This window comes from Aedes aegypti, chromosome 3 (assembly GCF_002204515.2).
Source record: "Aedes aegypti strain LVP_AGWG chromosome 3, AaegL5.0 Primary Assembly, whole genome shotgun sequence".
NCBI lineage: Eukaryota > Metazoa > Arthropoda > Insecta > Diptera > Culicidae > Aedes > Aedes aegypti.
In genome coordinates, this window is record NC_035109.1 from 316,627,993 (window position 1) to 316,644,699 (window position 16,707).

The 16,707-nt window shown below is 38.7% G+C and overlaps 1 protein-coding gene across 1 annotated transcript in view; it reads left to right on the forward strand.

Moving 5' to 3' along the window:
* Positions 1–400: 400 nt before the first annotated feature.
* Positions 401–16,707, forward strand: part of LOC5580241 (proteasome-associated protein ECM29 homolog) — a 28,695-nt gene continuing 12,388 nt past the window's right edge. The window contains exons 1-7 of the mRNA XM_001662379.2: positions 401–576; positions 702–946; positions 1,740–1,858; positions 1,914–2,297; positions 12,221–12,484; positions 12,542–14,463; positions 14,524–14,707. Coding sequence (XP_001662429.2) covers positions 549–576; positions 702–946; positions 1,740–1,858; positions 1,914–2,297; positions 12,221–12,484; positions 12,542–14,463; positions 14,524–14,707 — 3,146 coding nt within the window. The 5' untranslated portion in view covers positions 401–548. The remainder of the gene's footprint in view (positions 577–701; positions 947–1,739; positions 1,859–1,913; positions 2,298–12,220; positions 12,485–12,541; positions 14,464–14,523; positions 14,708–16,707) is intronic.

Consider the following 16,707-nt stretch of genomic DNA (forward strand, 5'->3'; position numbering starts at 1 on the left):
GCATTAATGACTATTTTCTATCTGCCTCTCTTTCATTCTGCTGTGAATTTTTACACTAAATGTCATTTCACCTGGGTTGAAGCTTAGCGATGCTTCAACCCAGGCGAATTGACAAATAGGAATAATATTCCTTGCAGAATGGAAGAGAGGCAGATTGAAAATAGTCATAAATTACTAAAATTTTGTTATTCTGTGACTACTCGTGTTTCTGAGTGTACAACTTTGCCGAAGACCACATTTTGATGGGACGTTTTTATCGTGTTGAACCGTTTCGCTTGAAACGGTTGCGATTGTCGCATCACCCCTCGTCCATTTGTTGATGTTTCGTAATTGCCCCCTTTTTGTCGACGCTCATGCCTGCATGCAACCGCGATCTCTCTTCTCTCTGCTCTCTCTCTGGATGTTTCTGACGTTTTGCTTTGTTGCAGAAAGGAAAACAAAACACTTTCCGCGACAAATTCGCAAAGTTTTGTGCAAATTTCCGCATTTTCTTGTGAAAATTAATTAGTTATACCGTAAAAGCAGTAATTAAACGTAGGTGAACAACCATGGGATCAAATCCGCAAGAAGAATTGGGTAAGAAACGATAAATTTCAGTATGATTCATGTCACAGGATTTCCAGACAGTGGAATGACACTGCATTATTATGTTGCCTCATCAGGAACCGAATTTAAAAGAATATAATACTCTTATTTTTCAGAACTGCTGGAGCGTGTCCTGCTGCGTTTGGGCTGTGCCGACACGGACGAGCAGCTGCAGAACACGGTGACCAAGTTCCTGACGCCGGTGCTGATCAAGATCACCTCCCCTTCGGAAGCGGTCCGCAAGAAGGTGATGGAAATCCTGACGCACATCAACAAGCGGCTCAAGTCCCGGAATCAGATCCAGCTGCCGCTGGGGCCCCTGCTGCAGCAGTACCAGCAGTCCAGTTCGACGTTTTTGATTGTAAGTTGGGTTTGCAGAGATTCTATGACAATCTCCAGAATTCCGATTTCCAAAATCTCGTTCCTCAGAAAGCAATAGCTATCCCAGGGTTTAATTCGGGGAATCCTTCCAAAATCCTTCAGCAGAACAATGCTAATACCTCCAGTAATTTTTGAAAGAATTGTTTTAATAATTCTCCTAGGATTTCCTTTGAGGATTTTTCGATTAATCCTTATAGTAATTTATGTAGTAGTTACTCCAGGAAATCTATCCAATATTCCTGAAGTAATTCCTCCACGAGCTCTCACAAGGTTTTATTCTAGGGTTTTTGGAGAATTTATTTGGGATTTTTTTAGTCTTACATAGGTAGCTTCAAAACTTCCTATGTTAGTTTTTTAAAAAATTCCTCCACCTATTTTACAGATATTCCTATAACAATTTCTTCACGAATTTTCGTAGGAATTGCATAAAAAACTCTCCCAGATAATCAAACACGATTTTTTTTTCCGGATTCTTTAAATTTATCCAGAAATTTTTCATGAAGTTCCTTCAGATATTTCTCTAAAATTTCATCCAGGAACTACTGGTAGTCTCTTTCTAAAGTTTTGATTAATTTCTCATGTGAATTCTCCAGGGATTCATTGTAAATTTCAGCGAATATTATAGAAATAATGCCACTAACTCCTCCGATTATTTTGTAGCAAATTTTCTCCAGCGACAATGGCCAATGTTCTTCAAGGATATTATTTCATTTGATGTTTAATCTGTACAGATTTGGTAAGGAGAATATACTGAACTATTCTCTTTTTTGTAGAATTTTGCAATCATCTACGTGACGATGGGATTCCCTCGGCTAACGGTGGAGGAACAAACGGAAATGGCTCCGCAGCTGATGAACTGCTTAGAGGGAAAGCCAGAGCCGCATCAAGACAAGTAAGACATCTAATCAATGAAGTTATCTTTTACAGTAAGAAATTTTGTTTTGTAGAATCTTGATGCTGGTGCTTCCCCTGTTGGGAGAGATAAAAATCCCAGAGAATCCTGAAAATCGTTCGGAATTACTAGGTCTGTCGGGAAAACCGCACACCAAGCAACAGTTACTATCCATTTTGATGGACGTTCTGCTGTTACCGTACGGAACTACTCAAGACGGTGAGGTCCCCCCTGGGATGAGTACCTATTCCTTCAAACGGGTTACGACCGAGCAACTGAAGGCGGAAGAGTTGGAACAGCTAAAGAAGGGCATCGTGCGGTTTCTGTGCGCAGGGATCTTCCCCGAGACTGAAATGTTGGCGCATTTGATTGTGGCATCGGCGGATACGCGATTCTCGGTGGCCACCCCGGCCATTGTGGAGCTGAATAAGATTTGCTCGTAAGTATTTGCTAGGGTGGGGTTAAGGTTATGGAAGCGGGCCATTTTGCATAAGGCAGGGGTAGTGGCAGGTCTCTTTTAAGATACCTGGACATTATTTCAATTCAAGCCTTTAAAAAACCATTTTTAATGGTCTCCAAAGTCACTTTTTTGCCTCTTTCTGCTTGCGCCTTGAGATTCGCTTACGCGAAAATTGCACATCTCGCGTTTATTATCATAAGGGCGTATCTGCAGTTTTGGCGGGAAATAAGATTTCGTAATATTTGAATTCTATAGGTCCAAAACTATAATCCTACCAAAAATTATTACTAAAAACATTCTAGAAATACCATATTTTCAAGAACATAATTTGACGTAACTACAGAACTGCAATGGGAAAAAGATACGTCAGGCGTAACTTTTCTGGTCATCATCTGTTAAAGTTACGCCAAGTGGGATAGTATTCCGTGTTTACAAAATGTCTAACAGAAAATATTTGCTGCTCCGTATTAGTTCTTCATTTTACACACGATATGGCGCAGTTGCTTAAATTCGATGCATTCGAGTATGTAGTATGGTTTACACCTGAAGAAATGGTGAAGAAATATACTGCAGTTGTAGGTGAGTGATGTTGAAAAACCAGTCCAAACATTTTTCAGTAAATTTGTGTTATCATCATTGGATTGGAGCACAGTGGATTCCCGTACAGGCAATGTTGTAGGAACAGAAAAGGACAATCTGGAACCAGTGTAGAATAACTCGTAGTAATTCGATCAAATTCTGGTTGAAAATTGACAAACTTTCCTTGTATATTAGCCGTAAACGATACATGAACAAAAACATAGTATTATCGAAGAAAGTTTTGTTTCATTATTTGTAAATATGTCCTAAGTGTACGTACTTGAGAAGCTGGTTCGATTCCAGTGGGCATTAAATTTTAACAAAAAGTTATTAAAGTCTCGCAGAGTCTGTTTGGTGCTATAAAAATTGTTAATTTATCAAAAACTCATGATTTTGCTTCGTGGCGTAACTTTTTCCAATGCGACATACCGGCGTAACTACAATTTATTTCATTTTCCAGCATAATTTACGTGTACTTCGTTTGGCACTGGATGCTCTAATGCCATGATAGTATTCATATAAATTTTCAGATAAATTCACTTTAAAACAAAAAAATACGTGAATTTTTTGTTTGTCGAAAACTTTAATATCGATTTTCTCAGTTTCTTCGAAACTGCAGTTACGCCCTTATGATACTGAACGCGAGACATGTTCTTCCAGAATTTCTCCACAGGTTCATCAAGGCCAAACTTTAGGAATACTTCTAGTAATTGCTCCTGTGATTTCTTTTGAAATACATTCAGGAGGGATCCCTCCCAAAAAATTCACTAGAGATTCCTTCACCAGTTCTCCCAGAAATTCATCTTACGACTTGTTATGGAATGCTCAGAGCAATTCCTCAGCAAAACATTATACATTCAAACGCTAAAACTTCCAGTAAATCCCACAGTGATTACTCCTATGTTTTTCCAAAGGCTATGCCAGGATTTTCGCTAGATATTTCTCAACTTATTCTTTCACAATTTCTGTTCATCTGTATGAGTAACAGATTTTTCAATAATTTCGACATGAGTTCTTCTAACAAAAACAACAATGATTTAGTCCAGTTGAGTTTTTGAAGAAATTTATTTAGAGCTTGTTTCTAGAAATCTGATTGTTCATTTTTTTATATTATTTTCAACAAGAATTCATCCTCGGTTACTCCTTAGAATGGGGTGCTAAAATTATTGATAAAATCTTGTTTTTATTGAACAACACGATAGAGCGATGGGGCGAGCGACGGAATCATGATCACTTCTTCTTTTTCTTGGCATTATGTCCTCATTGGGATAGAGAGCTGAGAAACAGGCAGCTCAGTGTTCTTATGAGCACTTCCGCAGTTATTAACTAAGAGCTTTCATTGCCAATGTCGTCATTTTCGCATTGGTATCCTTCTTAAGATGCCGTTTGATTATTGCCCAATATGTTTCAATGAGGCGTAGTTCTGAGCAATTTGATGGATTCGATCACTTTTCTACAAATTCGACTTATTCCTTCTTGAGCATCTCCAAAGTAGCTGAAGCATAGTGAGCCGATGCTAGGTCTGGCAAAAACAATGGAGGCATGGTATGCTCTCAGTAGATGGGCAGAAGCCATTTTTTAATGCATTCAGTTCTGTAATTTTCGCCGTTGATTGAACCCGTCGTGAAATATGTAGTACTTTCATACCGCAGGAGCAAATTGCTTGCCATACCAAATCATTTTTCCCAAATTTTTCTGTTGGGATGTATCGTACGTCGTCAGGAATATCTGTTTTGGCCACAGCGTTGAAAAAATTCAATTTGGACACTTCGCGATTTAAGCCAAATCTCGGAACGGTAGTTTTTGTGTACACCATTTGTGCAGAAAAAAATTGAGAGTCGCCATGTCAATTCGACCCATCGTTTAGAATTTATAATTTTTTTATGTCACCTTTTGTCTGCTGTCAAAATAAACACTTGAGATCACACTGAAACAAAATTTTATTTGTTTTTATGGAATTTTTACACCAAAATGCTAATATTTAGGTGTCCACTTTCTTGAATGAACAGTCCTTATTGCAAAATTTCAGACAATTTGGCCGAGAAAAACCCTCATGCCAATGTAGAAGTGCACAAGTGGATCTGTGCCTCATTTGAAAAATCTTCAATTAATTTCAGATAATCAGTTCCTCATTTGCCGGAATTCCACAAAAAATCTATCATAAGTTTGTTTTCCGAAGTTCATGGATTTGGATATACTCAGAGTGTCTTCTACCTGGAAAATCCTGGAATTATCAGGAAATTTTATTCAACCTGGAATAGTACAGGAATTCCCAGGAAAGTCCGGACAAAATCAGGATTTTTTTTTTCAATTAGTAGTACATGGTAGAATATGTTCTTTTTGTGATACAAAATCTTTTCAATAAAAAAATTTCTTTCTTCTTTCGTTATCAACACGCTACGATCAGTCTTGTCAATCGCGATGATCAGTCTTTTAATTTTTAAAAATTGTTTTATTTAGCATAAAACATGTTTAGATAATGAAGCAGAACTTAAGATGCCATGTAGATAAAGGCGAGTACAGTTCCCAGTTCCAGTTGGGTGTCATTCATGAGCTTAGAAAATATGGTTGAGAGCATTTCAAATTTTCTTACAATTTCTTGGCTATTCTACAAAAAATAAAGAAACATTGTAGGAAAGAGCAAAAATTACAACATGTGAGAAAATTAGTATATTTCTCAGGTAAGCATGTCTCTTTTGAGAGACATTTTATCTAAAGTGGTTTTTTGTCTTAATCTACTAGCAGTGAATCTTGGTTTAAGATTCTAGAGACTCCAGAGAAACATTCATAGATTATTACACGACTATTTCACTAGTTCCTCATTATTCAAGAATACTAGTATTTTCTTCATAGTAATCTTTTGGAATAATTTCAGGTATTCCTTCAGGGATACTACCAGCAATTTCTCAAGGGATGCTTGGAGCAATTTCTTTAAATTTGATCCAGTAAATCCTAGAGTACTGAAATGCTACTACCTCTAGTATTTTTTACAGAGATTATCCCTGAATTTCCTCGACAAAGGTTTATTCCAGAGTTTTTGAAAAAAAATACCGTATCGACATTTTTTTCAAAAGACCCTGCAATAATTCCTACGCCAATTGTTTTAGTTATGCCACGCATTTTCATTGGGAATATTTAAGAAATTCATCTACGTTCTGGAATTGCTCCAAAAATTCCTTCCTTGAAATCACACTCAACTCTCTCTTACTCGATATTTCCCCTAACTCGATGAATTGGACGGTCTCTTCAATCCAGCATACTTTCATCCCTCTGTAAGCCGATACCTCTCTAATTCGTTGTTCCCTAACTCGATGTGATCTGTTTTAGTTTCCTATGCAAATTTACCTCTCTGACTCGATATTTCCATGAAAAGCCATTTAGGGGTGATAAAATTTAAAATTTTATTTTTAAAAAAGTGTCAGGTTGATAAAAAAATTCCACTATTTTTTCACATTACTTCAAATTACTATTTTGAATGTACTTTTGGCAAAATAATGAAAATTTTAAAAATTGAAAAATATGTGTTCGATGGCTCAGATAGCCGTAGCGGTAAACGCGCAGCATGACCATGCTAAGGGTCGTGGGTTCGAATCCCGCTGGTCGAGGATCTTTTCGTAATGGAAATTTTCTCGATTCCCAGGGCAAGAGTATCTTCGTACCTGCCACACGATATACACATGCAAAAATGGTCAATCGGCATAGAAAGCTCTCAGTTAATAACTGTGGAAATGCTAATAAGAACACTAATCTGAGAAGCAGGCTTTGTCCTAGTTGGGACGTATCGCCAGAAAGCTTAGCTATTCCGTGATTGACCAAAGTCAGTAAAGATGCACAAAGAATCAACTAGAATTTCGGCTGGGATTGGCCATAATCTTCTTCAGTGTGCATAATTCAGTGCCTCTATTTATACATGGTCAATAACGGCGCCGGCCACGTCCTTGCAGTCAGGTGGGATTGAGGGAAGGAATGTTAGTGTGTAACCTTTGCTGTTTGGAGACCGTGTTTTCCTCTGCATCTCCACAAAGGTTACTGGGAGGGATGGTTGTTAATGGGGAGGATCGTTGGGTCACAGGATTCACTTTGATAAGCGATTAGACCATGATAAACCATTATTTATGAGATATAAACTTGCTTAGGAATATAATATTTTCAATTGACATGGAAATTTCCAAATAAAAGTAAATAATGTCGTTACTTGAAGTGACGGACCATTCAAAGTTTGTTGAACAAATAGCTAAAAGCAACATTCCTACAGCTGTTAGGACGAAAGCATGTGTAACAATATTTTACTCAAATTGAAAAACTAAAAATCGATTGGCTGGACCATCACATAATATTCTTATGCCCATACTTACAGTGGCGAACCATTCAAAGTGTTTTGCAAGTCTACACTTCTAGCACACACACTTAGATTAAATTACTGGGGTCGGTAAAATTTTACTGGGTTTTGGAACTACCGAAAAAGTCAGTAAAATGAAAACTGTCGCCACGCGTAATTAAAAAGCAAATTTCACCATGTTTTATTTTTTATCGATATATGATATGAAAAGAAAACTCTCTGCAAAATTTCAGTAAAAAATCTCTGTTTTTCGATTTCTGACATATATTTTTAGTTTACTGACTTTTTCGGTAGTTCCAAAACCCAGTTATTTTTACCGAAGAGATTGAGTGTGCAGACAAACAGACCGAACCATTCAAAGCTTTTTTTTTTATTAAAATATAGGTAAAAGGCAAAGGATTTTATATAAAAATATAAAGCAAAAAAAAAAAAGAATTGGAGTTTATGCCGACACTTACAGTGACGAACCATTCCTAGTTTGTTGAATAATTATATTTATGTCCCACCGTTGTAACGATTAAATGTGCGGTCATATATATTTTATAGATTTAAAAAAACATGAAACTAGCTCACCAATTGATCCTTCATCCTTGGTTGAGTAGCCACAATTTTCAGTTTTATTTGAAGCATGCATACTAACTGAGAAACGCGAATCTTTTTTCGCACTCGCGCCACGCGGACCGAAAACAATTGGTCTTGATTCCGTCGCTCGCCCTGCAAGAGCATGTTGGGACGTATCGTCAGAAAAAAGAAGAAGTGTTTTGATGATCTCTTCTATATCGAGTTAGAAAGAGTTAACTGTATGAACTATTCAAAAGAAAAAAACCCTCAATAAATTCGACCTGATATTTCTCCAGAAATTTCTCTATGCATTTCTCCAGCATTTCATCAAATTATTATTGCTACCATTTTTATAACTAAAATTTCCAAATCTCCATGTATTCTTTACAACTTTATTCAAGATTCCACACCTTAGGGGGGTCTGTAGCCTTGAGGTTACGCTTTCGCTTCATAAGCGGAAGGTCATGGGTTCGATTCCCAGCTCCTCCACAAAAAACCTGTCCAGCCACCAGAAGACGCCTCACGGAGGACCGTGCTTTGGGGAGCACATCCATCCTCCGTCAGTATCAGATGGTGACTGAGACAAACTGACCCTCGCAGGTAGCTAGCCTCACTAACAGCAGAGCTCTCTTCTACCTGCTCGGTGTGAGAGTAAAAGAGTAGGAGAGAGTGAAAACTAGATGTAAATATAGATAAGTTGAAAATAGATCTGTATCGGCAAAGAAGCTACAAGATCAACTGAGTCCGGCACAGTAGTGGCCACGAGCACGGAGTGCCTTAAAAAAAAAGATTCCACACCAGTTAATACTACAGCAATTTCTTCAAAAAGTCTTGCAGATCATTATGCCGAGATTCGAATTCGTTTTTTTTTTCGGATAATTTAGCAATTTATTAGGAAAATTCTAGAAAGACTTTCATCAATCAGGACTTCTTTCACTAATCATTGTAGGAATTCATCAAGGTAGTGAAATTAAAATATCGTTGGATATTTTTTTGTTTAAGAGTTTGGAAGTCAAACTGCTATCTTCTTCTTCTTCTTTCTGGCATTACGTCCCCACTGGGACAGAGCCTGCTTCTCAGCTTAGTGTTCTTATGAGCACTTCCACAGTTATTAACTGAGAGCTTACTGTGCCAATGACCATTTTTGCATGCGTATATCGTGTGGCAGGTACGAAGATACTCTATGCCCCGGGGAAGTCGAGAAAATTTCCAACCCGAAAAGATCCTCGACCGGTGGGATTCGAACCCACGACCCTCAGCTTGGTCTTGCTGAATAGCTGCGCGTTTACCGCTACGGCTATCTGGGCCCCAAACTGCTATCTACGAAAATCAATTTTTATTCATATACAGTCAACTCTCCCTTACTCGATATTGAAGGGACTATCGAGTTAGGGAGGTATCGAGTTACAGAACACAAAACCAATGCAACTCCGATCGAGTTAGCCATGAAAACCAACTTTTACTATGGTTCTCTTACTCGATATCGAGATACGGAATATCGAGTAAGGGAGAGTTAACCGCAAAATGAAAACAATCACCAATCAATGAATTTCGAAGAATTTCTTGGACCTGGAATTATTTTTAAAACCTGAAAATAGCAATGAATTTCATTCTTTCAATGAGTAGATACCCTGATCCTGATACTACGAATTTCCTACCGACTAAAATCAGGGATTATGTCAAGCTAGTATTCGTTTCCTGAATAATAGGACTTCATTCTTCAATGCGCCGTCTTATTAGCCATTTATGGCATTCTGGTTTTGTGCCGGACAGACAACTGTTAAGAAACATCACACCAAATGCAGATTGGTTGATAATCGCGATTGTAAGGAACGTTTTTCATTTATAGTATTATTTTTGACTCAAAATTGTAGTTTCGAAGTCACTAGGGTAGAAGCACCGGTTTTGCCCATACGCCAGTTGTAGCCATAGTGGATTACCGTGTACGCACCTAACTTTGCGCTGCTCCAAACTTTGCGCATTTTAAAGAAGCACGAAAAAATGATAATTAATCATTGGTTTTTTTAACAATTCAGTTTCAGCAACATGTTCATTTATGTGAAATAAGTATTTGACATACATTTGTTTACAAGGAAACCCTCGTTAATGTTAGTAAATAAACAAAAAACCTTATCGTCATACGCATAAACGTGTACTTTTACACCGTTTTAGAACAAGCGCTAAGGAGTGGATCTGCAAAAAATGAACATTTTTATAAACAAAACTGTGTTTTGAAAAGTATATTTGCTGTGTATTTGCAAGAAAGGTAATATTCTAGTAATTCCATTTATTTTCTATATAATACGTTGAATTTTTATTTGAAAAAAGCGATGCGCAATGTTAGGACCCATTTTTTACACGAGGGTCTTAATTCTTGCGCACTTCCAGCAATTCGGAATGGCACGTAAATACATGTACGTCCTTGCAAATGACAAAATCTGTCGATCTTTCCAGGAATGGTTACTCAATCCATAAGGCAGCGGCTACATGTAATATTCTTGAAAGTACCTTTTGTATGAAGCTGAAGGCAAGGTGTGCATTGAAAAATCTCGGAAAATCCACTGTATTAACACAGGAGACTATTACTGTAAACTTGGATAAATGATAGCGCAAAGGTTGGCTTCCCAGTTGAAGGACAATGATTCAAGCTCCAATTGTCTAGCAAAAAGCGTTCAATTATGGAATATCCGTACTGGCTGCAAATAGATAAAAAAATAATTAATCGCGAGAGATCAACGATCTCAGTTTAAGAATTAAAAAAAAAAACAAGAGAATAAGTTATATAAAGCAACGTACGATAACAAATAGCCATAAGCTGCGGCTGTAAACTATATTGCTCAGATTGTAATCTTGTGAATATATGTATTATAAAAAAATAAGAACTGAGTATATTACTATTCGTAGGCACTCTATGTTTGAGGTGATTGAATAAATTAAATTGAAATTCACGTGAAAAACTCTTGATGAAACTCATATTAGTTGTAACCTTTTTATTTAATACAAAACCAGTAAAAAAGTAAAATTATTTAGAGTAAACGAGCAATTTAAGGCATGCGCAAAGTTAGGCACATCATGCGCAAAGTTAGGAACAATTCAGATTTTGTGCGCAATGTTAGGCACAAGGTGTTGCATCACCTTTTGCATTTTTTTAATTTTTTGTGAATCATTTTTATTTTTTTTAAATCACGCGTTCTACTGAAGGGTTAAAAGCCTATCGTTGGCAGAAGTTTGAATAAAAAGATACATATTTTAGCCTTATTTGAAGCAAAAATACGATTATAATTTCTTAACTGCGCAAAGTTTGGTGCGTACACGGTATACACAGTTTTACATCGCTAATCGGCATGAAACCTTTTGTGTTCAGTAGATCACATTCATATGATAGAGCTACATTTATTTACTCGTCCAAATTGATTCAAAACATAAGAAAAACAATTCATTTTCCTTATAGTTTTAACTCCCATATACCAAATAAGGCCAGGGCACTCCTAATGTGGCCACTCTCATGATAAATCAATGCAATTGGCCAATTTAGGAGCCAAAGTTAAATCTCTGGCTGAAACTGGTTCCGTTGGCCTATATTGACCAACGGGATTTTCAAAGCGAAAAAATGGCTATAGCTCAGTTTTGATATTTTACACACATAATACGGATTGAAAGGTTGCATTTGACGTATTTGTAGTATAGATACGGCTTCCCATTAATATATTATTGACATTTACTTTTAGGCTGGCCAAAACCGGTGCTTTTACCCTATTTGGTTACTATTTTGATAATTTTGGTGAATAAAGTCTCTATTATTTTGCAATCTAAACTCTATCAGCCCTTTCATTAGAACTCTTTTTCAGACATGAAGTCTCTAAATTATTATTTTCCAGGGGGGGTATACGCAACGAGGTTCGTCTACCGTTCATGTTTTGTGGATGTATTCGTTTAGCTCACAACGCTGCTAGGCATCCCGCTGTTTGAGTGTTGAAATGCATCAGCATTTGCTGTCTGGCATGGCCCGCGTTTCGACCTGTGCTGTTTGGGTCGGCCCGCATGAGAGATGCTGCTGCTTGGGACGGCCCGCCCGAGAGATGATTGTTAGGCGAGCTTTGTTTGAAGTTGACAGCCGTACACCCACCCTGCTATTTTCAATACTCTCACTCGCTACCTGCCCCACACTGATACAACATTATTAGATTAATTAACAATCGAAAATATATATTACTGAATTATTCTAAATAACGATAACCTTTATTTCATAAATGGTTAGGTATTATGCCAAATAACCCTTACACGTGTTTGAGGTTATGCCAAATAACTCTTATATTTCATATATTTCAATTTTTTTCCAAACATCCATTATGCCAAATGGCTTTATGCCATATGACCCAGATTTAAGATTATTTCAATCGAATATTTCATTTCATGTCTACAGGTCACTCGATTGGACGGATCCGAAGCTGTCGGCTCCACTTTACACTTTGTTCTCGGGAAATGGTTCCAAAATTCCGGATCGCAAGACGAGTCCCGTGAGCACCAGAGTCCGGCAGAAGTTGTTCCAACATTTGCTCAAGTGTCGTGGCAATGGAATTATCACCGCCAAGGGGATCCAGGTCATCTTCGAAGCGTTGTTCGGGGAAAATACCAACCAAAAGTGCAAGGTTCTGGCTCTCCAATTTGCGGAAAAGTTGATCACCAAGTAGGTTCTTATGCAGTTCTCAAATGTTCGGATTTATATGCAATACTTCTTTCACAGTGGACAACCCGAATTGATCAACAAGCTGTCCAAGGTGCTGTTGACTGGAATTTCCAAGCTGATCGGTACATCATCGGAGGAGGTGAACGAAGTCCAAAATGCGGCCTACAACGCCTTGGCTCAACTGGCAATCGTGTGTCCAACGACGGTCAATCAGGATGTTCAGCTGGTGGCTTCCTATTTCGATCATCTCTTGCAGGCTCCGGTGGAGTTACATTCCTCTATTCGAGAAGCACTGGTAGCTGTGGCTCAAGCGTTCGACTGGCGCAAGCAACCCAAGGGTGTGGCTGGGAACTCGGAATTACCCAAAGGAGAAAATGATCACGTAATGACTGCCAATGGTAGGTTTATTCCAAACTCCAATCAAATTCTTCTATTAGGATTGCTTGGCGAGAAAGCCGAATCCAAGTTGACGATCGTGCAGAACGTGGCTTCGGTGTTCTTGATGACTTGCTTTCCGGATTATTACGTCCCCTCGCGATATCTACTACTGATCATCTGTGGCCAAAGCGCACAGCTTCGTGAAATGATGACAACCTATCTGTATGGAGTGTCAAAGAAAGATCACATCAACTACGGTTCGATCATCTCCGTAGATGATTTCAAGGAAGACACGTCCGATAACGAATCTAAGAACCCATTTTCCGCTACCAACGAGCCCAAGAAAATTGTTCTGCCCTGCTTCCGGGATATGGCCGAATACGTCGCGATGAAGTCCGATCGAAAGACCGCCACGATCATGGATCGCCCCGGATACGGAAAGATCAAACTTCCTTACAACTTTGATACCTATATTGAAGTGTTGGATTACCTCAGGATTTGTCTTCTGTTCAACGCTGGAGTGAATACTCATCCCAATGACGACAAAGAACTGATCAAGTTGACAGGATTCCTTAAACATTTCGTTACGGAACCGGGCAACATAGATGTCATTCTCAAATACAACGATCTGATCCGCAGGTTGATCATCGTTCGTAAGGGTATCACTGAATTGACCTGCCTGTACGACCTTGTGAACGGAATCCCGGAAGTCCTTGCCTCCGAAAACAAAGACCTTCTCAACACTCTCAGTGCATCACTGAAGGAAATCTCCGAGCCCACTCGAGCCCTCATCGCCAAGGTCTATGGAGTCTTGTTGGCCTATAACAGTGACGAACCCGAGCTGGAAACCCAAGTCAAGGATCTCTTAGCTCTCGCCAACAAATCTCTCGAAAACCGCCACGGCTCTATCCTGGCCGCATCGAACGCCATCCACCGCAAGCTCCTCCTCACCCCTGCTCTCCAGAACTGGCAAGTCTACAAGGACCTTGTCAATCTCCTAATATCCCTTCTGAACGATCAACAGTCCCTTCTCCAATCCGCCTCCATCAAAAGCCTCAGTCTGATCGGTTCCACCTCTCAACTTCCTCTCGCGCCAACGCCCCCGGAAAACAAAATGGACTCGGACACAGAATCCCCCACCAAATCCTCCCTGTTCAAATCCCTTATGACCCTGCTCCAAAGTGGCCACACCAAAGCCAAGATCCGCGAGGACATCGCCCACTGTCTGGGCTACCTCGCCGTAGGCGATCCGGACTTCTTCGCCAAACGTCTCCTGGAAGGTTTCCTCGGGCTGCTCAAAATGACCAAGGACCCGGCTCTGCACATCGCCATGGGCCAAGCGTTGGTCTACACCCTTCAGGGCCTGTCCAGCGGTGAACGCCAGGCGGACCAGGACTCGCAGGGCAACGTAAGTGACGAGATGCTCACCTGGTTCCTGATCGAGCTGGTCCGAAAGGTTAACGAACCGCACGCCTATCTGAAACAGGCGTGTGCCATCTGGCTGCTGGCGATCGTCAAGAACTGCAGCAAGCGCAAACCGATCGTGGACAACCGGCAGATTCTGCAGCTGGCGTTGACCGATTTGCTTTCGGAGGATAACGGTTTGTAGATTTTGTTGAAGTTTTGGGCGGAGTGAGGTGTAATCCAAGTTTTTTTTGCAGAACTGGTTCAGGATGTGGCGTCCCGTGGGTTGGGCATTGTGTTCACGTTGTCTAGCAATGACAGTCAGGAGGAACTGTCCAACTTGCTGCTAGACCAGTTGATCGGTGGCAGACGGCAAGTGCAAAAGGTGACGGAGGATACCAAGCTGTTCGAGGAAGGAATGCTGGGAAAGGCTCCGACGGGGTAAGTTATTTCAGTGCTCATATGGGAGAACTCACATCTGGTATAGCTTATTCATTCTGGTTACAATTACGTTACCCTACGTCCCGACTGGGACACAGCGTGCCTCTGACATTAGTGTTTTCTACAGTGATTATCTGAGAACTTTCTATGCCAATTGACAATCTTATTTTAATATTTTCAGCGGAAAAAAGTTGCGGAAAATAATTTTCTGTACCACTTTTAAGGTGAAGATGAATCGAAGCCAAAGTTCAAATTTTCAAGAGCACGGATCTGGAGAACCAAACATCCGTTTAAGCTGAAAACCTAATCGATTGGTCACCACCAGCTAGTGACCAATCGATTAGGTTTTCAGCTCAATCGGATGTTTGGTTCTTCAGATCCGTGCTCTTGATAATTAGAATTTTGGCTTCGATTCATCTTCACCCTAAGTTGTCCCCTCTGACAGTTTTAAACTGCAATAAAAAAAGTTTAAGAAATAATTCGACATAGACCTAAAAATAACTAAATTGAAACACCATAAATTTTCTAACCACGTAAGGCAAGTTTCTCATTAGAGATTGAATTTGTGTTTTCTCTGTAGGTAGCTATTAGTATACAAGGTTCGCAATTATCATAGAACAGCAGAACGTGCTGATAATTCAAGAAACACTAGGGTCAGGCGGGGCAAGATGAGCACCCTAAGGATAAGTGCGATTTAAGCCTACTTAAACGTTCTTTTTTTTGGTAACAGGGTGTCTACTACCTGGAAAAACATGGAAAACCTGGAATTCTCAGGGAATTTTATTCAACTTGGAAAAACCTGGAATTCTCAGGGAATTTCGACTACACTCAGGGAAATTATTTTGAAACAGTAATAGATGGTAGAATATGTGGTTTTTGTGACAAAAAATCTCCTCAACCATAAATTTTGTCGGCTGTGCCGCTATCAAAACGCCGAACATGTCAGTCCTTTTAACGATTTTTAATTAATCAGTATAAAACATGTTTAGACAAGGATTCAGAACTTAAGGTTGCTAAATTGGCAAAGGCAAGTACAGCTCCAGTTGGGTGTCGTTCATGAGCAGTTGCTAAGTTGAAAACTTAAAAAAAAAATACAAAATTGTTTTTTTCGCCTATTTTACAAAATAAAAAAAAAACATCTGGTGCAAAATTCTAGAGGCTTCAGAGAAACCTACAAAACCTATTATTCCACAAGCTTTTAATCATATTTATCTCATATATTCAGAATGCTTCAGGATTTCTAGTGATTTCTCCAGTGATTTCTTTTTGAATACTTTCATAAATTTCTTCAGGGATGCTACCTGAGATTTTTCAATAGATGCTTAGAGGAATTTCTTCAGGATTTGGTCCAAAAATCTTAGAGCGCTCTAACGATTCCACAAAAGTTTATTCGTTTCTACACTTTACCACAAAAACCTACAATAATTCCTAAGCCGATTTTTTTCATTTATTCCAGGCATTTTCATAATGATTTTTTAAACATTTAGGAGGTCTTTCAGAGATCCTCGAAGGAATTCAAGGAAGTCGTACTTAGAACTCACACAAAATTACTCCATGATTTTCTTTCAAAATTCAACGCAGATTTTTTTTTTCAAAAACAATCTAAAAATTTTGCTTGAAATTTTGATAAATGACTAGAAAATATATAAAGAATTCAATGAAAATTATTCAAAAAGAAAATTGGAGGAATTACTGTATTAGTTTTTGAAGATACTCTAAACGGAAATGCTGGAGGAAGTCCTAGAGAAATTAATGAAATAATTTTTATATGGATGATTCCTGATGTGGTTACCTTATAAAAAATCCAGATTCAATTAATGAAGGTATATAACAATTTTTTTGGAATAATTATTTAGAAAGTTCATGAAAAAATCAAAACAAACTCCTGAAGAGATCTGCGGAGTAATACGTGAAAGAAATCTATAGTAAATCAAGCTGTTATACTGGTAATGTCATAAGAAATTCCAAAAAGGCCCTCAGAATTATACATAGAAAAATGT